This window comes from Vanessa cardui, chromosome 17, assembly GCF_905220365.1.
Source record: "Vanessa cardui chromosome 17, ilVanCard2.1, whole genome shotgun sequence".
Lineage (NCBI taxonomy): Eukaryota > Metazoa > Arthropoda > Insecta > Lepidoptera > Nymphalidae > Vanessa > Vanessa cardui.
The window spans coordinates 1,604,076-1,628,650 of record NC_061139.1 but is presented as its reverse complement, the minus strand read 5'-3'; the positions used below and the strand labels follow the sequence as shown (position 1 = coordinate 1,628,650).

The 24,575-nt window shown below is 32.6% G+C and overlaps 1 protein-coding gene across 1 annotated transcript in view; it reads left to right on the top strand.

Annotated features, from left to right (window-relative positions):
• Positions 1–24,575, top strand: part of LOC124536824 (potassium voltage-gated channel protein Shaw-like) — a 321,785-nt gene that overhangs the window by 99,710 nt on the left and 197,500 nt on the right. The window contains exon 3 of the mRNA XM_047113446.1: positions 20,776–20,908. Within this exon, the coding sequence (XP_046969402.1) occupies positions 20,776–20,908 (133 nt within the window). The remainder of the gene's footprint in view (positions 1–20,775; positions 20,909–24,575) is intronic.

The window sequence follows — 24,575 nt, the reverse complement described above, 5'->3', positions numbered from 1 at the left end:
ATTTAAATGAAATCCTTTCAAAATTGCGGCTTTAAAGTGAGTAGATTTTTAAAAAGGGGCGAGCAAATCCCTCTGCAAGCCACCCTAAGCCATGTTTAAAAGTATCCTTAATAATTAATGATGTTAGGTGGAGCGATGTCTTCTGAGCTGAGTAACTCTTTAACAAGATTATATTTTCATACTAAAAATAAACGAATTAAAGATTTGAATCGAAATTAAAATAAATGTTAAAGACTTAATTAGGTAGATTATTATAGATGATATTTGTAATATATGACCTAATATGTTCGTCAATTTGACGCGTCGATTAACATCAAATGCATCTTTCCCGGATTGAACTGACGAGAAATACTATAGCGACAAATAGCGTTGAATGTCGCGCTATGGAGCTAATTCTATTGGTTGTATAAATCGGCAGTAATCGGTTTTATTGAATTTGCCGATGCTACATCTAAGTTGTGTCGTACTATATATATATACTGTTGACAGGTTATAGTTGATAGAATATGTCGTTTATATGATATAAAAAATATCATAAATGTGATCATTCAATTTATTTACCTTTCATTCTGTCAAATCAAACCCACACATTGCAAAAAAGCGAGAGCAAAGTCACACATCAGAAATATTAATATAAAATTGATTGTTTTGGCGCAAAAAAGTGGTGTATGTTGTTATTGCTGAATTTTATTTATTGAAGTCTTTGAAATGGATATCAATAAAGTGTTTAGATAAATCAAGTTTTATATACATTGGTGTCTATAATTTTGGCCATTTTCATAGCATATTACTTTGGCGTACCGCTACAGATATTGAATCTGTTTTTATTTTATACAAATTCGGTCCGGTTCATTTATAATCTTGGAAGCTCCCTTTGGGATGTTTTTAAGTGAAGCAGAAATACTTTACTTTAAACTTTATTGTACGAACAATTTAGAATACAGGAATATTATTTTTATATTGAATATTGAATAGTATTTTTGTATATTATCAGTTACATTGATAACTTTGATAGGATCAGTGATAATAATTGGATATACACGTGAAGTAAGGGTAAACTTGTAACGCCAAGTCATCGACTCCGCAAAGTCAATAAATCCTTTCCGGAACAGACACTCGTTTGTTAAATGAAAACCGCTGATCTTTTTAACTAGGCAAAGTTAAAAATATATATTTAAATAGTTAAAGAGAAGCATTAATACATGAAGTATATTATTCAATACGAGAATAAAAGCGTGGAGCTAATACTTGTTGACTTTCAGTATATACATATATTATTATATTTAAGTGTTACAATTTTGAATCTCTAATATTGGAAAAGAGTTGCTATCGAGTTTTTTGTCAGATCTACTGGTTAGGATCTACATTCTAAACCAGTGGTAGCCTTAAATTTATTACAATTCGGTCAAATAATTCAAAAGTGATTGTAAAATAAATTATAAGTGTTTGTGATTTTTTTTTTTCCAAATCATAATTAATCATTGAATTTGTTTGCCACAACTATCTTGTTTGCGAAATAGAGTGTGTTAACTGGTTGATTGATTCTTATTGCTGTATATCTGAATGTTGCGGATACATTATTAGATAAATTGAAAATAATTATTAATTTCGACCATATGTACGTATTTTTTTTCAATCATGTCAGCTCATATCCAAAATTACAAACACCATTTAGATGAGATTCATCTGATTCGCATCAAACGCAAAAATTCTGTAACATCGGTACTTGTATGTTCGGATTAGCAAGATTTGTGATATTTTCATACAAAGCCTTAGAAACGGCCGTAATATTAACAGACTATCGAAAAATTGATTGACCAGAACACCAGACAAGAATGTCTAAAGTCATCGTTAAGTAACTTTGTCGCAATCATTGTTGGACGTAACTGACAATATCGAAAAGGAACGGTTGTCTCAAAGCTAGAGATTTGGAGGAAGTAGATTTTTACGGCCGTTGAAACCAATCTCACACGTCGCGCCTTCAATGGCACTTTGAAGATTCCAGAGCCATTCAGATCCGTCACTATACCGGTAGCCTGCTAAAACTTTATCTAGATAACATGGGATTTAAAGTAAGAGCATACTATTTCCGGTTTTGTTAACTTTGTAAACTTTAAAAAGAGGTTGCTTGAACGAGATTACTATAATAAATAAGGTAAATTCCACTTGATTCAATATCCATTGCGGCTTTGCCTCGACGCAAGAAATTTTGCTGCTGTGTTATCACGCAATGTAAATCAATGGGATCGATACTGTCTACGCTTACGTAGTACTATATTCTTTTGTTAAATGAAATAGTGTAAAATAGTTTATATATGAGCTTCTGATTATTTTAATCCTAGGACTAATTGATTTCGACACGGACACAGAATTATGATTGCAATTTCCTTGTATTGCTTTTTATAACAATGGCTTACATGTTGCAACATTTATTCATTGGATATTAGTTATCCTAACATTAAAATTATTATTTATTATTACTAGTATAACTTGACATCCGCATATAACACAAAAGGTATTAGAAACAAACTAAACTTCTACATTCTAGATATTAATATATTCTTGACGGGTAATATTACTTTCAAACAAAACTTGTTCAATATAGAAAAGAAAAGGATTGATGTTTGAAATAAATATCTGTACCAATCATAAATTTCTCACGCGACGTCATAAAGGTACTAAAAGGGGCTCGCTAGATTTTCATACAATTTGACGCACTTGAGACTACTATCTTACACTGTACGAGTATGCGAATATACCCCACTACCACGCAAAAACTATACAATTTCTATGTCATGTAATTATATCAATATTTGCGTGCGGCGTTTTAAGGGTGTCGTGAGATGTTGTATACAAAAAACGATTCAATATTCCTTGACATTAAATTTAATGAAATTTGGTTCAGTAATTTGGCGACAAAAGTGTAACAGACAGAGTTACTTTCGCGTTTATAATATTAGTACACTAAAAGTATAGTGATGTTTTAGTTCTGCAGTTGACGGAGAGTGCGCTTGGTGAAAATATTGTATGCGCTAATCGGCTTGTTGGTTTTATTTTATGTACTTTGTATTGTAGCTCACTACTGAAAAGCTTATGATTTAACAACATACATTATGTTTGGTCTTGTACCTCAGTTAAAAGGTTGCAGATAAAAATTTTACAAGTACAAGTAGTTATAACAATACATTAGCGTTTCAAATGAATAACTTTACCAAATTTTAGCAATTTTTAAATGTTGAAAAAGAGTAACTTCTGAGTTTCTTGCAGGTTCTTCTCGGTAGAATCTACTTTCCAAAACGGTCGTAGCTTCACTTAATTGTAAAATGACGATTCAAAAGTGCCTGTAAAGGCCTACCTAAATAAAGTTATTTTTTATTTGATTTGACTTAACAGCAGCACTGTGTAGCATTTTTATTGCCTTTTGTGGTAGACAGATCGCATAATGGCGAGAAGTTACCATCGCTAGTCAACATTAGCTATGCTAAAAGTATAGCTGATCTGACGTCTTTCGGTAAATACTTTTCAAAAGCTTTTCTTAAACTCTTCTTTTTAGCGATTTTAAGGTAACTAAGGTGTATATACAATATAGAGGTATTATACTAGTCTACTAGTATTTGGTACTATTCAGTAAAATTGCATAAAAATAAATTGTCCAAGATTGAATTTTTCGAGCTAGATCTATTTATGTAGATAAGAAAAAAATACTGGTCATCATATTTAATGTATGACTAATAAACTAGGTAGGAACATTTTACGTAGGAACATTCACTAAAAATATATTCGTTAATTAATTTATTTTTTATTTACAAATTCCAGAATTTAAATTATAATATATTTTGTCTTTAAATAAAATATGTTTTCCAAAAGTTACTTGTATCGTTTGGCAAAAATTTGCACGTAATACAAGAAAAACTATCAATGCAAGAAATCGTTACACAAATATAAGTACCTACATTTTACCAAAGAGTAGAAAATACACAGAATCCTCGATACAAAAGGGTTCCCCTGTGTAAATTCAGTTCTACCAATCCTAGCGGAACAAAAAACATTCCGTAAAGTTTTAGTCGATTTCCCGAGTTGAGGCGATCGGGATGTTCATTGGTGCGTTCGCTACATATGTCACCCTGTTCTATTTATCTGCTGAATAAATTATAACATGTTATGTGATATAGATTATAGGAGATCGTTTTTATTGTCTGTTTGTATTTATGTAATGGATGTGTGCGATATTGTTTCGAATTCGTTTTTCTTGTGTTCGGTTAACTCAAAGGCCAAGAAAAATCAAAATTAAAAAATTCTCAATAATACGGAGTTTTGTTATTGGCCGTAACTATGGGATATACATCAAACCAATCACTTTTTTTATGGAATATCTTGGCGAACGAGCATATAGGCCACCTGATGGTAAGTGGTCACCGTCACCCATAGACAAGGACGCTGTAAGAAATATTGACTATTCCTTACATCGTCAATGCGCCACTTACCTTGTGAACTAAGATGCTATGTCCCTTGTGCCTGTAGTTACACTTGCTCATTCACCCTTCAAACCGGAACACAACAATACTGCGTACTATTGTTTAGTGGTAGAATATCTGGTGAGTGGGTGGTACCTACCCAGGCGGCCTTGCACAAAGCCCTACCACCAAGTGAAATAATTAATTATTTGTGAAAGAGTTACTCTTTGCTGAATTAGTCTCATGATAAATTTTTGTTTTTATTTCAAGTTTATTTCTTTTAAATTTGGAATTAAATTTTGAATATGACATATTGCGTCGCAATGATTTGATATTTAGATTCAAACGGTACTAAGAGTTTAAGACTTGACAAATGAATTAATTTAAAAACTGACGAAGGTTTTCTTACTCTGACTGTACTTATTTAAACGGTAACATACGCGCCTTGTAGCTAAAAAAATATCACATTAAGTATGATTGTTAACCAGATCTTATCTAAATTATTAATTTAATCACTTACATTTAGGGAAAGACGATTTAAAGATTTTGATCAAATTCTAGGAATAAAAATGACAGCAGCATTTGTTTGAGATAAAATTGATGAAGGATTTAACGAACCAGGTATCGGATTAACGATCGCTCGGAGTCGTCTTGGTAACATTTTGTAATAAGACTAAAGTTTTGCATTATATATAATTCCTTCAAATATTTCAAAGTTTTCAACCCAATACATTCGATATTATATATTTTAATCCATTCAAGATGTAATGGAAATGTAAATGAACCGAAACAATCACATTTTGGATATTGCCTTGAACAGCTTAACTTTGAATTGTCGACCAAAAAAGCCTTGTGCTATTTCCGCCATCTTGAAAAAAGGGTTGAGTTTCCATTTTTCATAATGACTCAGTTCCCCCTTAAGACACGTAAATTTTTTATAGAATACATTTTTGCTGTTTTTTTTACGATCTACAATTATGGTCCTTTGAATTTTCCACGTGTGCAACACCCGTTACAAATATGTTGACGAAAAATGCCAAAAATTTGGAGAGTAAAATTTGTAGGCCACGTAATATCCAAAATTTGGCTACCCGTGTTCATTTTTATTTCTTACCCGTTTTCACGACTTAATAACTGGACTAAAATGGCCTATTTCAATAATATGTAGAGTGAATATAAATTAATGTGACATTGACATATTCCATACGATTTGCTCACAATTTTTCTTATAAATCTTCTTTATTGTTTACAAAAATAATTTCTTGATTAATATATTTTATTTGACTTCTTTATTCCAATTCTTATACCAAAATTCCGATAACAACTTCGCTGAGTTTTTTAACTTATATATGTATGAAGCCATAATAAGGACCTAATCACGTTAAATCAAAGAATAAAAAAAAATATTTACTTCTGTATTTCGTGGAAGACTGTTTTTAAAGTCTGTCTGGGTAGGCCCCACCCACTCATCAGATGTTCTGCCACCAAACAGCAATACTTGGTATTGTTGTGTTCTGGTAAGAGTACCAGTGTAACTACAGGCCCAAGAGACATAACATCTTAGTTGCCAAGGTTGGATAAAATGGCGCATTAAAAGTGAAGTAAAATATGGTTAATATTTTAACTGCGTCAATGTCTATTGATGCTGACTACGTAACACTAGGTGCGCATTTGCCTACCCATTATGTAAAAAAATAAGATGACATAGGCTATAGCTCTATACCTCTTTGTTATAATTTTCATATTAAAATTTCATCTTCCACAGACGACAGTACGTCACAAAATGTGGTCTGTAGTTGTAGCTCGTGTTCAGTATCAAATAGTGTTTTATGTTTTATGAATACTGAAAAAAGCAAAAGACAGTAAGTAGGTTTGAAGTCAGATGATAAATTACTAAAAATATTTTTCTCAATACATTTTGTAAATGAGGAAACTGGTTTGTTTTTTGCCTTATCACGTCAAAAGGCTAAAAGGATTGGATGAAATTTGGTATAAATGTAACGATGTCTTAATGTATAGGCTACCCAATACTGATCCCCCCTCTCACACGCAGACGAAGTCACGGGCAGAAACCAGTTAAATATAGAGTTTTGTTTCAACAGAATATTCAGTTAAATAAAAATCAAACAAAATGTAATACAGAACAATTCGCCGGTTCATAATACAGATAGAAATCCAAGAGATGTTCATGAATTATTAATGGTTTTATTAAATAAACAAAAGCTTTCTTGGGTTATTCGTTACGTGGAGGGTATGGGGAAGTAAGTTACGGAGAAAACAAAACCATTCAAATATATAATTTATTCTTTATCATTCGAAGGAAAACACGTAATAATATAGTGTGGAAATTTATTAGTGATGTGATATCCCTGTTTATACGTGCGAGTATCAAGATTACTTGAGTGGGATATTTATTGTGTTTGTGATTTTACTAATAGATAAGAATCTTGTACATGCTCGTATATAAGCCTGTAAAAGTTTAGTACGAAAGGAGGCCCTCTTTATTACAGAAAAAAATAATTGGTGCTCGGTCTACACTGAGAGTTGGACTTTTGTCGAATTTTTTGAAGTTTGTACATTATTTCAAATACGGTCACCTGGTGGTAAGTGGCAACCACAGACATTGGTGCTGTAATAAAATTTATAAAATCGTTCTTCAACTATAAAACCAATGTGCTTCCAACTTATGGCCGTAGTAACACTACCTTCAAACCAAAACACGACTTGCTGAGTATTGTCAACTTGGTGATAGAATATTATGACTGAATTGTACCTTCCCAGACGGGCTTGCACCAAGCTTTACCAAGTGTCATATTTTGTTTTATGTAACTAAATATGGAATCGTTATCAGAAATATTTAATGTTAGTGTGCAAGTGTCCGAATTCGAACCTCTTATCTATGATTCAAGTCTACACGCTCTATCCATTATGTTATCTCAGCCTTGCAAATTTATTCAAACAACCGATGGTTAATGGTTTCATGTGGCCCGTTATGTGTGAAGTAGCCATTCTGAAGGATCATTTTTCAAATGTGCATGTCGTATTGTAGTACACACACAGAGTATACAAGCACGAGTGCAGAAGATCAAATCCGAAATTATTTAAAAAAGTGCAGATATAAGACCAACGGATGCATGTGTGAGTTTCTAATAATGGCGTGTAATTACTGCCAACTTCAAAAGTCTGAGCTGCAACTCAGAAACGTTTAAACTTAATTTACCGATCTGTAGTAATATTTGAACCCACAACCTCGGAATCAGGAGCGCTATAAACCATCCATTTGAGCAACGAGACAACAAACATTTATTTCTCTAAGACCAGCTTCTAAATATATATTTATGATACTAAAATAGCTTAATGATGTTGAAAGACTTAGTCAAGGTCAGAGTAATTAAATAATTTATCATTATATATTTAAATTTGATTTGAAAAAAGAACAGAGAACAGCACATAAAAATGACGACATAAATTTTAGAAAAAATTATCTACTCAAATTTACATTAAGCACTTCGTGAGCTTTTAAGACTTTTTTTATTCATTCTACGTAAGCCATAAACAATGAAAATAAGTGTTTTTTTTTTTTTTTTTTTTTTTTTTTTTTTATGGCATAGGTGGCAAACGAGCAGGAGGCTCACCTGATGGAAAGTGACTACCACCGCCCATGGACATCTGCAACACCAGGGGGCTTGCAGGTGCGTTGCCGGCCTTTAAGAAAGGAGTACGCTCTTTTCTTGAAGGTTCCCATGTCGTATCGGTTCGGAAAAACCGCCGGCGAAAGCTGGTTCCACAAAGTAGTTGTGCGAGGCAGAAAATGTCTGAGAAATCGCGCTGTTGTGGATTTTCGGACATCAAGGTGGTGCGGGTGAAACTTAGAGTTTTGGCGAGATGTCCGAAGGTGAAATTCAGCAGCCGGGATTAATCCGAACAATTCTTCGGAACATTCCCCGTGAAAAATTCGGTAGAAGATGCAGAGTGATCCAACATCTCTACGCAAAGCCAAAGGATCAAGGAGATCGGAAAGGGCTTGATCGTCGATAACTCGGGCCGCTCTACGTTGAATGCGGTCAAATGGAAGGAGCTGGTACTGGGGAGCACCCGCCCAGAGGTGAGAGCAGCATTTTTTGTACCGCATAAACATAAATAATAATACATTTTATTTTTAATGGAGTGGCAAATAATTTGCACATTTATATTTTCTCGTATAAGAGTTAGCATTCAAACGATTCAAATGTCTGTTTAAATATCTCGCGACACGCTATGAGCTTAGAAGCGTGGATGCGTTTCGAAAACACGTCGAGATGAAATGCTTTGGTTCGCATTTCTCTTCAGTAAGTTGAAAAATAATATTTATATTTAAAGTTAAGCAAAGTCACTTGAAGTAATTAAATGTAATACTACTATTTTATGTTCTTACGTTGATAGTATCATTACATTCACTTTTTTTTAAATACGTAAATGGTTGTTATATTTTTGGTAAATCACAGATTACATACTACAGTGACATATGTATGTTAAAGAAACAAACGCACGAGACAGCACATTTTTAAAGGCGGCGTAATGTAGTTGCAATCCATAGAATCCTAAAATCGTGAGCTATGATGATATTGTGTTTTTGGGTAAATAAAACTGTCCGTGATAGGACTTTACGCGTAGCCGACTACTGGGTGGACCTATTTTCGAAATTCTCCAGTTTCAAGGGTGAGTGAGCCAGTGTAAGTAGTTTATGTAAACTATAAGCGCAAGACTTAACTCTCGAGGTTGGTGGCGCATCGGTGATAGAACTAATGAGAATATTTCTTATACCTAGTTCTAATATCTGGGTGATAGTGTCATTGATCAGTAGTACCACTACCACATAAAAACTACACGGAACGAATTTAAATATATGCTACCACGTGTTAATGTAATTTAAAAAAAAAAAATCAGATGTCATAGTTGTGACTCGTATGTATGGAGTCAGCTTAATTTAGTGGTAGAAGCACTTGCCAGTGAGCACCTCTTGACCCGTAGAAAGCGTTGGCGCTGAAAACGACATTCGAAATTTAAAATCTTTTATGATAACTGTATGACCATTCCTTTGTTAAAAATTTTAAAAAGGTAGCGTCACATTCGTTAATTGTGACCTCAAACAATTTTAACTTTTGTTTCACAAATTAATACTAGCTGTGTCGGCGGCACGTTTTAATTTAAAAAAATAATAATTGTTGTAGCCTTATATTATACTCCTTATCATATTGTTATTAGAAAAAATCTTTAAAATCGATCTAGCCGTTCAAAAGGTAAGCCGGAAGAAACAGTCAGACAAAAATCGAAAATGTTATGTATACCGTATATGCATTTAGTAAAAAACCAATAATTTTTTTATGAAGATCATGATACTACTTTTTTTAATGAAGGTTTATAAATATTGAAACCACAGTCTGAGGTTCTAGTCGAATATTTGATGTCGTAAATTATTTATGTCATATAAGATAAATTAATTTTGACGTCCATAACGTTACATGTATAAAAATTATTAAATTAAAGTTGAGTTCAATTTAAACTTATTTGTTAGTTCGTAAAAGTTTTACTTTAATAACTCTGATTTATATAAAATTGCTTTAACTTTTAAAATTGTAAGGCTTCATATAAATTAACTATTCAATAGAAATTTCTAAGAAATTTGTGTTCTTGGCATTCGCTATTCAATAGCGAATGTTGGTTGCATTTGAGCGAGTCTTCGTAGCCTCAGATCTAGTTCATCTTACTGAAAAAAAAGTTAGTCTAACAAAAAATCAAATGAAAATGACATTTTTTCCACCAACCCAAATTGAAACATCGTGGTGGAATATGTTCCAAACCTTCTCCTCAAAAGGAGGCTGCCCAGCAGTGGTAAATTTATGGGTTCTTGTTGTTGTTGGTGAAATAAATAAAAAAAATCTGTATACCTATTTAAATGCAAATTTTGATCAAAGTTATTCTATTATTACTAGACATGAATAAGTTTACACATATTTTTTTCACAAATACAGCACTGTTAATATAGGTTAATATAGTAGGCAGTCGCTTGACTGCCTATTTTTGATGGTATAATCTGACGCAGTCTGAAACAACTGTACAGAAAACATTACGATGATATAGGATTTTAAACTAACATGGTTATTTTTATTATTAAAGTTATTAATTTCGGGATATTTACCATGTTTTTTATTTTTGTTCGGTAGAGCTCGATATTTCGACATTGTCTACGAATGTCTTGTTCACGAGACTGAAGTGTGCGGGTAGATGCTGATAATGTTAGAGGTGTCCGTATCGAACTACCTCCTTTCTTGTACGTTTGCTACGTAAACACCGGTCACCACTACTATTGTCACCCCTACCATTGTCACTAGTTGAATTTATTTTATGTACACTCGACACTCGATCCCGTGTTTTGCAGACGAAACTCACCGTATCAATTCGCGAATTTTTTATTTTATTTTTATTTTGCGGGGGTTTGCATAATTTTATTATTGGATTCCATACTCTCGACAGTTGAAACCCATCCTCTCTATTGAAATTACTAAATTTAGTTATTTCAATGGCTTCTCGTACCAGTCGGGGTATGTAGTGGCGTTCTGTCGAGAGTATCTGAGTATTATGAAACTCGATCCAATGGTTCGACCCGGGTTCCAGGAGATGTTCCGCGATGGCTGATTTCTTGGTATCGTTGTTTTTTACCGCCTTGATGTGTTCGTTAATGCGACAAGATACCGTACGCTTCGTCTGTCCAACATAGGATTTACCACAACTACAGTCGATTTTATAAACTCCGGGTTTTTCCAGGGGAAAGCTATCTTTAGGCGAATGCAACATTTGCCCTATCTTCTTGAAAGGAGTGAAGATAGTCTTCACCGCATATCTACTCAGGGTTCTAGCTATCTTGTCTGTCACTCCTTTAACATATGGCATAAACGCTAAAATTCGCGAATTGATACGGTGAGTTTCGTCTGCAAAACACGGGATCGAGTGTCGAGTGTACATAAAATAAATTCAACTAGTGACAATGGTAGGGGTGACAATAGTAGTGGTGACCGGTGTTTACGTAGCAAACGTACAAGAAAGGAGGTAGTTCGATACGGACACCTCTAACATTATCAGCATCTACCCGCACACTTCAGTCTCGTGAACAAGACATTCGTAGACAATGTCGAAATATCGAGCTCCACCGAACAAAAATAAAAAACATGGTAAATATCCCGAAATTAATAACTTTAATAACATTACGATGATGTCCAGAAAAGAGAAAGCTGAATAAACTGTTATATATACTTGTTATTCACGTGTAGGATATTTTTAAGTAAGTAGTGTATTGGTAAGTGGTCACCACTGCTAATAGACGCTGGCACTGTTAGTAATATTAACTATTACTTATGCTACCAATACGCAACCAAGCTTGGATACTCACTCATCCTTCAAACCGGAACGTAACTATTTCTATTTGGCACTAAAATATCTGATGAGTGGGTGCAACTTACCCAAATGGTCTTTCACAAAGCCTCACTACCGAGTTAGTATCCAGAAGAATGTTTTAACCCAGTAATGGGACATTTACGGTTACCTTACTAATTTTATTTTAAATCTATGAATATAATAAAATTGGATTGTCTCTTTGTACATTTTACTAAATGCATATATCAATACCCTATAAATATAAAAAATAACACTTTTGCAATTTTTTGCTTGTCTGTCTGTTTGTTCCGGCTAATCTCTAGAACGGCTGGACCGGTTAAGACGGGTCTGTCACAGGCAGATAGCTAAAGTAGGAGTAACATTGGCTACAAATATATGTATATGTATTACTGTAAAATTCATGTACAAAGTCGCAGGCACAACTAGTTTAATAATAAAACATAACATTTGAAAACCGTAGAATTTTCTATAAACCGACGAAATTGTAGAAGTACTTTAAAGAGTCTATTAGCCCGATCTTAAGCATCGATTGAGTGTTAAAATTCAGTAAGGCGTAAATCGCGGTCGAACGACGCCCTTGGGCTGTACTGAGGGTTTTATATATCGGGTCTTTTTATTAACAAAATGGCCAATAGCTTACGTCGAAATGTTCCTTAGGTTTTAACCATTGAACCTATAGTTTAAGGTATAAAAAATAACATACTTATCACTTTCATGAACACTTTAATTATATTTTTTTCATTACTAGCTCACAATACAACAACAAAAACAGTCTGTAAATTCTTACTGCTGGGCTAAAGGCCTCCTCTTCCTACGAGGAGAAGGTTTGGAACATATTCCACCACGCTGTTCCAATGCGGGTTGGTGGAATACACATGTGGCAGAATTTCTATGAAATTTGTCTCATACAGGTTTCCTCACGATGTTTTCCTTCACCACAGCACGAGATAAATTATAAAGACAAATTAAGCACATGAATCAGCGGTGCTTGCCTGGGTTTGAACCCGCAATCATCGGTTAAGATGCACGCGTTCTAACTACTCGGCCATCTCGACTCATTACCAACTATCCGTAATATATTTACAATATAAGACATTTACAATTTATATCTTTTAGTCTGTATGTTCTAACTGCTGAGCCATTGTCTCATTGCGAATTTAGGAAGGAAAACACATAGTATAAAACAAAGTCGCTTACTGCTGTCTGTACCTATGTATGCTCTAGATCTAGATAGACAAAATTTGATTCTATTTTCCTTAATAGATGAGTTCAAGAGGAAGGTTTTTGTATATAATAAATGGACAATATAACAAAGAAGTTTCTAATATGGTATCGTAAATAAAGAAATTATTTAGTATATTTAGTATCAGAATTGCACTGTTGGGTCGATAGTATAAACTGCACTGTAACCGAGAATCAAAAGTAAACATATATTATTTAAGTAGTTTTACTTATTAGCTCTATAATTTATCCCAAATGTAATTAATTGTATTTTCCACACGTAAGACCTTAACACATAAAACGTGTCGACCTAATTATATCAAATAAAGGCTCGCATGGGCGAGCCAGAACCGTTTAAAAGATTCCACTTTGATCCTATTAGGATCTTTATTAAATTTCTTTAACGTATTAGGTATTAGAAATTTGATAAAAATGTGAGACTTTTTTTCGAGGTGATGTTGTATTATTTTTAAATTACTCAAGTTTAATTCTGTTGTTGTTTGATTCGTTTCGACTAAATATTTTTTTTGTAGATATAAGGAATAGTTCGTATTAATATTATGATTCTATAATTATAAACAATTTTCGTAACAAATATAATTAAATGCGCTTAATCGTTAAACTGGCAAATTTTAAAAATTTTAAAATCATATTGTTATTATTACATGCCTTTAAAAGAAAATATATCAAAAACAATAAAGACAAATTTGGTCCTTCGAGGCGGATGTCATTGAAAATGTGTGACACCTTTAAAAAACAATAAACAATTAATACTGAATATATAATATTGAAAATTAAGAATAGCTACTATGTTTTTGTTATGTACTGAATTGAAACTATTTTCTGAAAGGGTAGTATGTAAATAAAATTTCGATTGGATTAAATGGAAACCAAATTTAAATAATGAGGACGTGAAATTCACTCTTGTCTCGTCCATAGCCTAAATTTAGAGCGGGTGATTTAGCGAAGCAGAGCTCCTTGTACGATATTAGATCGTAAAACCTCGAAACATGTTAGATCTTCTGGTATATTTTATGTATTTATTTAATAGTAGTCACCCGCAGCTTGCTCATGTTTTACGCGTTTGGTTGTCAAATGTTTGGCAAAAAAGTAGTATATGTCCTTCCTTGGAGTTAAAATTTGCTTCATATTAAATTGTATAATTTTCGGTTCAGTGGTTTGATAGATTAGATTTTAAATATTTTGTCTTAAATATAATATTTACTAACTGATTATGAAATATTACTGTCACTTAAAAAAACAAATCCAATTTGAATGACTATTTGAGTTAACACATTCGATATCGCTAGTCAATAAAACTCAAACAGAGCAACGAAGTTAATACACAAATATGCACTTTATTTATCGGTGTATCAGAATTCACTTGGTGGTAGGGCTTTATGCAAGCCCGCCTGGTTAGGTACCACCCACTCATCAGTTATTCTGCCGCCAAACAACAGTACGCAGTATTGTTGAATTCCGGTTTGAAGGGTGAGTGAGCCAGTGTAACTAAAGACACAAGGGACATATCATCTTAGTTCCCAAGGTTGGTGGCACATTGACGATGTAAGGAATGGTTACTATTTCTTAGTGCGTCATTGTCTATGGGTGATGGTGACCATTTTCCATCAGGTGACCCATATGCTCGTCCGCCAACCTATACTATGAAAAAAAAGAAATATTACCATCGGAAATTGCGCCTCGAGTGCATGATGATCCAAAAATGAATATTGCAATCGATACAAAACTATGGGCATACTAACTGTCCGTCCCAATCTTGTTCAGTTAAAATTAATGTGAAAAGAATTCTATAAGGAACTTACCTGACAAAGTTCCAGTTTGTAGGTGTTATCTTTATTGAGATTAATCAGTGAGTGGCATTTCACTTTGAACATATTTAAAAAGACCGTTATTCATTTCATAATTTTCAAATTATATATATATATATATAGCTCAATATATCTGAATAGCTTAGCAAACTTTAAATCAAGAATACGATTTCAACATTCGTAAATCTTTACGTAATAAAGAATAAAGTCAGATTGTTCTATGGATTGAATATATTATCCAAATGGAACATAAAATAAAATTAAAATATAGAAGTATAGAATTTATCATTTTAATAAAACAGATTTATTTATGCACATGATTAATTCATTCATTCACTCATTCATAATGATTGTGAAGTGTCTACAAATAGTAAAATAAAAATAAACGTAGCTTATACGGTCTGTAAGTGGACCACCGCTTGGCCAAGTTCTCCTCTACTTTTACAGGGAAAGCTTGAAATTCATTCAACCAAACCACTTTAATGCAGGTTTGTGGATAGACGTGTGGTTGATTTGAATCAAATCAAAATAAATTTTATTCAAGTAGGCCTTTACAAGCACTTTTGAATCGTCATTTTACAAGTAAGTGAAGCTACCACCGTTTCGGAAAGCAGATTCTACCGAGAAGAACCGGCAAGAAACTCAGTGGTTACTCTTTTTTTTTACATTAAAAAAAATACAAAGTCATGTTAGTTAAATACAATTATTTAAATTAATCTATCCTGCTTGGAAGTCAACAGGTATTAACTCCACGCTTTTTTATCATCTATAAAATCTTGTATCGAATAATATGCTTTTTCTACCAATTTATTTTTTACAAACGATTTAAATTTATGAAACGGCAAAGTTAAAAATGTCTGCGGAATTTTATAATAGAAACGGATACCTTGCCCCAAGAAGGATTTATTGACTTTGCGGAGTCTGAAACTTGGCGTTATAAGCTTATCCTTACTCCTAGTGCACATACAATCATCATCACAATCCATCATCCATCTAGAAGTAGAAACATACTTCTTTTCTTCACCAAGATTTCTTTATTTTTAGTTTTTCATGTTCATATATCTCATATATATTAATTAATATATTATGTTTATTCTTCACGGCGATGTCTGGTCTATAACAGCATTCATTTCTAGCTCTCAAGCAAAAGCATCATACCTATATGTGCCAATTTTAACGAAATTCTACCACATACTAATCCACCAAACCGCATTGGAGCTGCGTGATGGAATTTGCTCCTACCTATTATCAAAGGGATTTAGCCCAGCAGTGGGAAATTTACAGACTGTTACTATTATAATATTATATATACTTTATTCAACTACGTAGTCAATAAAACATTTTCTTACATCTCTATATTAACTAATAGCTCGTACAAATTCAATTTCCATTTCTAAACTATTCCGTTCTGAAACTCCGTATAATTAGAACTAAACTATAATTTTTGAATTTAACGTAGTGTTAGTACTGTGTAATAGAGTCACCCATGTACACGAGTCCTTTGACAAATATTACACGAGGAAATTGAAGTGTTAAGGAACTCATTAAAATGACTTGAACTGTTGTTTGAATTACAAGATTGTGGAAGACTTTGTAAATTGCATGCCTTATATTAGATGAACAAACTTTTGTTTGTTATCGAAACAACGGGTTTAAAAATATTTTTGCATATGTTTTATTATAGATGACCTAAGTTAATTGAGATTGAGTGTTCTTATATAATTAATCTTTTTTAAAAATTACTTCGTAAATATATTCAATGATACACCCTAACTAAGCTAATGTGTATTGTTTGACATTAAAATTTTCTTTTAAATAATGCTTCATTATTTTTGCTCCAAATGTAGATATCTTCTAAATCGTCATTTACTCAGTTACTTTTCATAAATCATATTACGATTCATAATAAATAAACATATGTAGTTACCTATATAACCATCAACAAATAATGCCTCCTAGCTGTTTTATAGTCTAAACACGTACCTGTTCTGAGAGTAATTTTAAATAATGTTAGTGACGTCACAGCGACGTCACTGTGACGCCGGTGTAACGTCGCGCTCAGTGGTTTAGGAACAATTACACACTTCGTTTCACTCCTACGATCTGGGGGGCTTTGTGCTGAACAAACACACTTCATATTATATGATAACATAGTTTTTGTTGTTTCGGTATATATTTTTGAAATGAAATGGATTTTTTCTTTCTCTCTATTATGGTATTAGAATTAAATGAAATATTTTCAACTGCATAAATATGTGTCGCAGTAGTTACGCTTTGCGTATAATTGCTACAGGTTATTAATAAAGATGATTATGAAAATATACTTTTAAAACAAAATTCTATAGTAACTCTATCTGCCTGTAACACTTTCATGTATAAGCCATTGAACCGAATTTGACCAAGCAAGATTGACTGAAGGACGAACATAGGCCTTTTTAATTGCAAAAAACAACCATAATCATCGTCATTGTCTTCTCGCCCTACCCCAATTACATTAGGAATTTGCGCAGAATGTCTTCTTCTTCCATACTTCTTTGTCGGACGTCATCTGACAAGTAAAATTCTTTCTAACCATATCTTCTTTCACACAATCATCCATCGATTTATCACATTGATAAAAAACGACCACCAAATGCATATTAGGATATGTTAAATAACTAGTTTGCTAAGCTGGTTATGCTAGTTATATAAAGCTATTTTGATAAAGTTTATTCCAATCATTATTTATACAACCATGATAAGCATTTGTAACGCTTCTATATTGATTTTGACACAGAAATTCAAAGCGATACGTTATAGGTTCATAACTATTATCTCATATCATACGTCGGAAAATCGAGAATGTACAGGACGCGCCGTAAGGCTCGACTTCCTCTACTGAATGAAAACATAATCTGTTGAATGATACAGGTCAGTCACAAGCTTAAAAGAACCGCCTTGGCTTTCAAAACGATCTATAAATCAAATTATCATAGCTTATACTATTTTATGAATGAAAATTTAACAATTATTACTTTTGAAATATGTCAGAACTAACACGTGTTAGTGTATAGTGGATGTGTTGTCACGGAGTGAGTCACTTAGACAGGATGTTTATGAGCATATTAGTAAAGTAAAGTAACAGCCTGTAAATTTCTCACTGCTGATATAAGGCCTCCTCTTCCATTAAGGAGAGGGTTTGGAACATATTCAACGACTCTGCTCCAATGCGGGTTGGTGGAATGCACATGTGGCAGAATTTCGATGAAATTAGACACATGTAGTCTGATGAATTTTAAACACAAATTAAGGACATATAAAGAGTGGTACTTGCCTGGGTTTGAATCCGCTATCATTGGTTAAGATGCACGCGTTCTAACCACTGGACCATCTCAGCTCTCAGCATATTAAAATTACCCTAACTATTATGCAATGTATAATTTTTTGGCTTTTCCTGACAGTACTGAGGTGAAATTGTTTTATAAATTAACATAGTCACAAATGGTGACAAAAAACAAAAAGTTGCCAAATGTATGCTACATGTATAATAAATAGTGGAACACTCAGAATATTCTTTTTTTCAGATGTCAAAATACAAAAGTTATCAGTCATTTTCAGTCTAGAAATGCCTAAAAAGTACAGAAGTTTTCCAACAAAACTATCATAAAAGCAGACTGTTCTAGATAAATTTCTAAGTATAAAAAAATTCAGTACGTCTGCTATAGAACTGAAAGCTTTCATAATAGAAGCGACCGAATTGTGAATCCATTGAAACGATTTCTCATGACTAAAGAAATATATATCTAATTTTTACAAGTTTCTATAAATTTGTAATATCTGTTAGTTAGTATAAAGTAAAAGCCAAATGGCCCAGTGATTAGAACGCGTGCATTTTAACCGATGATTGGTTCAAACCCAGGCAAGCACCACTGAATATTCATGTGTTTAATTTGTATCTATAATTCATCTCGTACTCGGCGGAAAATATCGTGAAGAACCTGCATGTGTCTAATGTCATAAAAATTCTGCCACATGTGCATTCCACCAACTATTGGAACAGCGGGGTGGAATATGTTCCAAAGGTTCTTCTTAAAGGAAGAGGAGGCCTTAGCCTAGTTGTGGGTAATTTGCTAGTTTATATTAAATATTGTAAATGTTATCTAATCCTCTGGAACTCAAATGTTACATCTTCTCTTACGAGGATTTATTTTTACCATGAACATGATTTGTCTCACCAAGATTGACTTCAGACGAAAGAAAATATCAAAGGCTATCAGCATATATACGAACTTTTGTATTAATAATATTATTTTTTATACTAATAATATATGTATGTAGCCTTATGTATTTACCTTATTAAATTATAACTTGGCACAGATGTTGGCACTTGTATGATGGATTTTAATATGGTACAGTTAATTTACAATACACTGTGAAACACAAATAGAAAATAAGCCCGGATAATACAGTGATTAGTGAATCTTATCAGATGGAAGGCTGAAATTTTGTCAACCTTTGAAATAAGAAGAAGAGCAGGCTTAAGCCTAGAAGTACAACATTGAAAGTTTATTATTATGGAAAGTGATGACTACGATTAGTATTATTAGTCATTCTTTTTACAGGATTCTTGATTGTTTTGCTACTTGCATCGGTCTGTTCTGGTTCCATCAAACGAACTGGTGATAAGATGTGTGTTTTAATTCAGTAAGACTGTAGTGTTTTTATGCTGAATAAAATATATTATTAAAAATTTAAGTTCGGTTTTTCCTCTATAAAAGCATTAATAATTCTAAATACATAAAATACAATCTAAAAGATTTAAATTTTATATTTATATATTAATCGAAATCATAGCTGAAGGTAAATTTTCCTTCAACTTTTAGACCATGAACGGTTTTCTAAATTTAGTATAAAGGCTATTCCCATACGGACGTAAATTACGAGTATAAAGTAAAGTCGTTCTAATTGCTACACATGAGCAGCTCCACATACTAGGGTTTAATTTATTTACACCTGCCTTAAAATGCCGTATAGTAATTTTATATCTCAACCAATCTAACTCTTATTCGCAACTACATAAAAGTAAATTTCAAATAAACATAATTATAATATACACGCATGAGTTTATTTTAAACAGTACTTATTATGCGTAATCATTTGAGCGAATTTTATCTTTAAGAAATCAAATTATAAGGCTTAAATTGGAGTCTTTTATTTATGTTATATAAATCACGTGGTTAATAAAATAAAATCAATTCAAGCATAAAGAAACATTTGCCACGTTTACATTTGAGGATTAAATAATGGAATGGGTAATGGATTTTTGGTATCTGGTAATCTTTTTGGTTTAATGCTTAATGAATCTTTATACCCAGACAACCCTTATCATTAAATTCTCTGTTTTCTTTTCAACATGTTTAATTTAACATCGTTGTTTTCATATTTAATTAAAGAGTGTCTCATAATGGATTTGTTGAATTTATTGTCCCAGTAAAATTTTCGAATTACTTAAATCTTTCCTTACAGCTATTTCTGTTAAAGAAATTAAAATTAATAATAATAAATAAATAATAAATATGAGACAACATCACATACATTACTCTGATCCCAATGTAAGTAGCTGAAGCACCTGTGTTATGGAAATCAGAAGTAACGACGTTACCACAAACACCCAGACCCAAGACAACATAGAAAACTAATGGTAATCTACATCGACTCGGCCGGGATTCGAACCCGGGACCTCAGAGTGGCGTACCCATGAAAACCGGTGTACACACCACTCGACCATAGAGGTCGACAAATTATTTTAATTTTGAAGCACTTTAATATCAATAAATTTTAGGCATAAATATTTGTTGCAGAACTGGCAAACTCCATTACCCCACAAATGTCTGCGGACCACTTTTCGAGGAGGAGTTGGAGTTCTGGGGGCTGGACTCCAACCAGGTGGAGCCGTGCTGCTGGTCAACATACAGTATACACAGGGATACTCAGGTAATTCAGTGCTCATATATAAGTAAGCTCAATAATAATGTTTATAGTCATATTTCTGGATATTTTCCCATTTTTGAGCAGCTTAGAGGACCATCAGCTATCAGTAATCTCATGTAATAAAATAAAATTAGTAAACATGAGAAGATACTCTGAACAGACCAGATTTACATATCGTTTCAGGCTCAATGCAAAATGCGACATTTTTCTAGATTCTGTCAAATGGACAGGTATTTTAATCGTTATTGTCTCAAGAAAGAATTCTTAACCATGTTCTACTTTTTGTTTGTTTTAACGGAAAATAAACCTTATCCTGTTATTATAGAGTTCGTATTTAACATGTCAAACAGCTCTACAATCTTGATCCTATTACCTTACAAATTTACATAGAAAGAGCCTTGATTTTCGATTCTCATCATAATGAATTGGTTATAGGATTCAATTTCGAGATCCTTTTAGTACTAACGAGTTTCTGATGTTCTAGTTAGATAATTAAGATAGTTTAGATATAAAAGATATGTTTTATTTCGAAGGTATTCTATCAAAACAATTGAATGGAGATTTCGTATTGAATTCAAGCCTTTTGAACTTAGTTTTTGATGAAATTTTACTGCAAACAAGCGCCTATGACATCGAGGACATAAATAGTGGATATGATTTTTCATAGTTTTTGACGGATCTTCAATAAATGCTCCATTTTATTTTTAGTGATAAAACAAAATTACGAAAAAGGAAAAATTTTGGTTAAAGACATTTTTACTTTGTTTGTTAATAGTAATGATGTCTGAATGGTACAGATTTAAAATTTTAATTACATTAAAATAACGTGGGACAAATTCCTCCGTCCAAATGCCATTTGTATGGAAATCCACGAAATGCGTCCACGGGGAAGCATTTAAGAGATTTTATATCTCAATACGAATTGGTTTGAAGGCCGAGGCTATCAAATAATAAATCTCGAATCCCAAGTTATTATGGCATCCCTTATCACTTTTTAGTTGATCGTTAAATTCTTTGTGACTTCCCAGTAATTTCTTTGTTGTGGACTTACTTTTTTTCGACATGAACGCACTGGGACCTTTTAGTATTCAATACAATCTATGGAAAAGTGTTTTCTGGTGACTTTTGAAAAACTATTAAACTAAAAGTTCGACAAGTATTCCCTGTTCACTATTCTTACGCAATATTTTTACAGTTAACATGATCACGTCACACGGTGTTATCGATCTTTTGTCGATTTTGTAAACACACATAAAAATAGATTGATTTACTTATTATTAGTTGTCGCCCGAGGCTTCGCTTGTGTTTAAGGGTATTGGTTTTCAAGTGTCAAGGAAAAAAGTAGCCCATGTCCTTTTTTAGAGTTCAAATTTGCGTCATAGCAAATATCATCAAATTTTGTTCTGAACAATGTACCAATGTAATATCGGCGACAAGAGCAAACCTGCTTACTATGGTTACTGGCAAATGTGTAATATTTGAGACGTATGATTCATCAGGAGCCTTGTTCTTGCCTTATTGTTTAAAAGAAATAATTAAAAAACGACTTGTTGTTGTGAATACGCGGTTGAAACAAATTTGTTTTCGCTATAAATTATAATTATTAAATAACTAGTGGCCGCGCATGGCTTTGCCCGCGTGTTTTCGGTTTGTCGGAGAAAGTGGTAATGTGAAAAAAGAAAACCGTTTTTGCAACATTCCTCACTGATGCTATTGGTGACAGCGTAATTTTATATAGCCCAAAGCTTTCCTCTATAAATGGATCATTTTTTTTTAAACCAGATCAGTAGTTCCTGAGATGAGCATGTTTAAACAAACGAACAAACAAACTCTTCCGCTTTATAATTTACCTGAAACTACGCTGTAACTGTAACGTGACTGTTTATCGTTATTGATATAATATATAAAAAGATATACAATACAATAAATTATACATTTGAGAATAATGAAAAGACAAGAAATATATTTGTTATTAAAAATACTGTCTAAGTTGAGTTGTTTTAAATAAAACCTTTTAGAATAAGAGATGGAAAGAGAGATAAAGAGAGGAAAGGGTCGCCTGGAAGGGAGTAGATAGCTTTTTCGTTACGAAACGATTTCCGACAGTTTACTTTACTGTAAGCCGGGTAAAAGAACTTGGTTCTAAGAAATAAATAACTTCAAAAGCACGAATGTATATGAAAAAAAAAATCCCTAATTCATTTCTCAATGATATTCCATAGAATGTGTATTTAGGATTAAGTCCTTAATTTCACTTAGGAGCGAATATGCTGGATCAAAAATTTTCACGTGATATTTTAAAGAGATTTTGAAACAAATATAGGTCAGTTAATTAAACGAAAAATAATGTAAAAGTTTGATTTTATATTTATAGAATCTATTGAAAAAATCTAAATAAATGTTACTGATTTTTGACAAATTATTAAATTCAATGCGTGTTTTCATTTTTTAATATTCAATGTGAATTGAATGCTTATTTACTTATTAAATATTTTGCAAGTTGAGTTATTTATGTTATTACGACGTAAACTCTTAGATTACCTTGTTTGGAATGTATTGCTAATAAAAAATGTATTTCTATATTTTGAGAAAACGAATAAATGAAAACCAAGCTAAGTGCAAAAAATTAAGTTTCAAGTTCTTGTTATTTCTAATCTAAATCGTTAACCGAATAAATACATACGTAATTATAAAGGTTTAAATCATTGTTTAAAATTGCGTACTTCGTCTTTAATGTATTAATTGATAAGCTTATAATTTAGTTGCCATTTTTAAATTTGGAAATAAAATTACTCAAATCGTAAGCACCGTCACATATGTATACGGTTACTATGAATGGCAAACGATTTTAATATTATTCTTTATATATTAACTGTGTGTAACTCCAATGTAGTGTAATTTTTTTTAGTACGTCATTTTATTTTCGATACGATTGAAAAAATAGCCCATACCTAATATATATGCAAATAAGCTTAAAAATGATAGAAATTAACAAGCGGCAATAAGACGATACGCTCTTAACGATAGACGTCATCAGTGTAAACTTGTTCCCTTGTTCATGTCCAGTTTTCAAATCAATCAATGAGCTGAGATGGCCCAGTGGTTAGAACGCGTGCATTTTAACCGATGATTTCTGGTTCAAACCCAAGCAAGCACCACTATACATATATATGTACTTAATATGTGTTTATAATTTATCTCGTGCGCGGCGGTGAAGAAAACATTGTGAGGAAACCTGCATGTGTCTAATTTCATCGAAATTCTGCCACATGTGCATTTCACTAACCCGCATTAGAACAGCGTGGTGGAATGTGTTCCAAACCCCAACCGTTAATGGAAGAGGGGGCCTTAGCCCAGCTGTGGGTAATTTACAGGCTGTGCTGTTGTCCTTTTTTTCAAATCAATAGGTTTGGAATTTTAAATTTTTAATACATAAGGAATTATATTGCTAAACAGCCGCTTGACAAAAGTATTGAATAAAAAGTTAATTACTTAACCTAATCTCCGTTTTTAGGAGAATTTTTGGTCAGCAAATATAAACATGATGTGTTTACATTCAATTTTCATTTGCGTATGGTAAATTTGCATGAACTTTTACATCGAAACATTTATGAAAAAAAAGTGTTAATCACGTGATAGTCATGATATGAATTTATTATTTGATAAAATT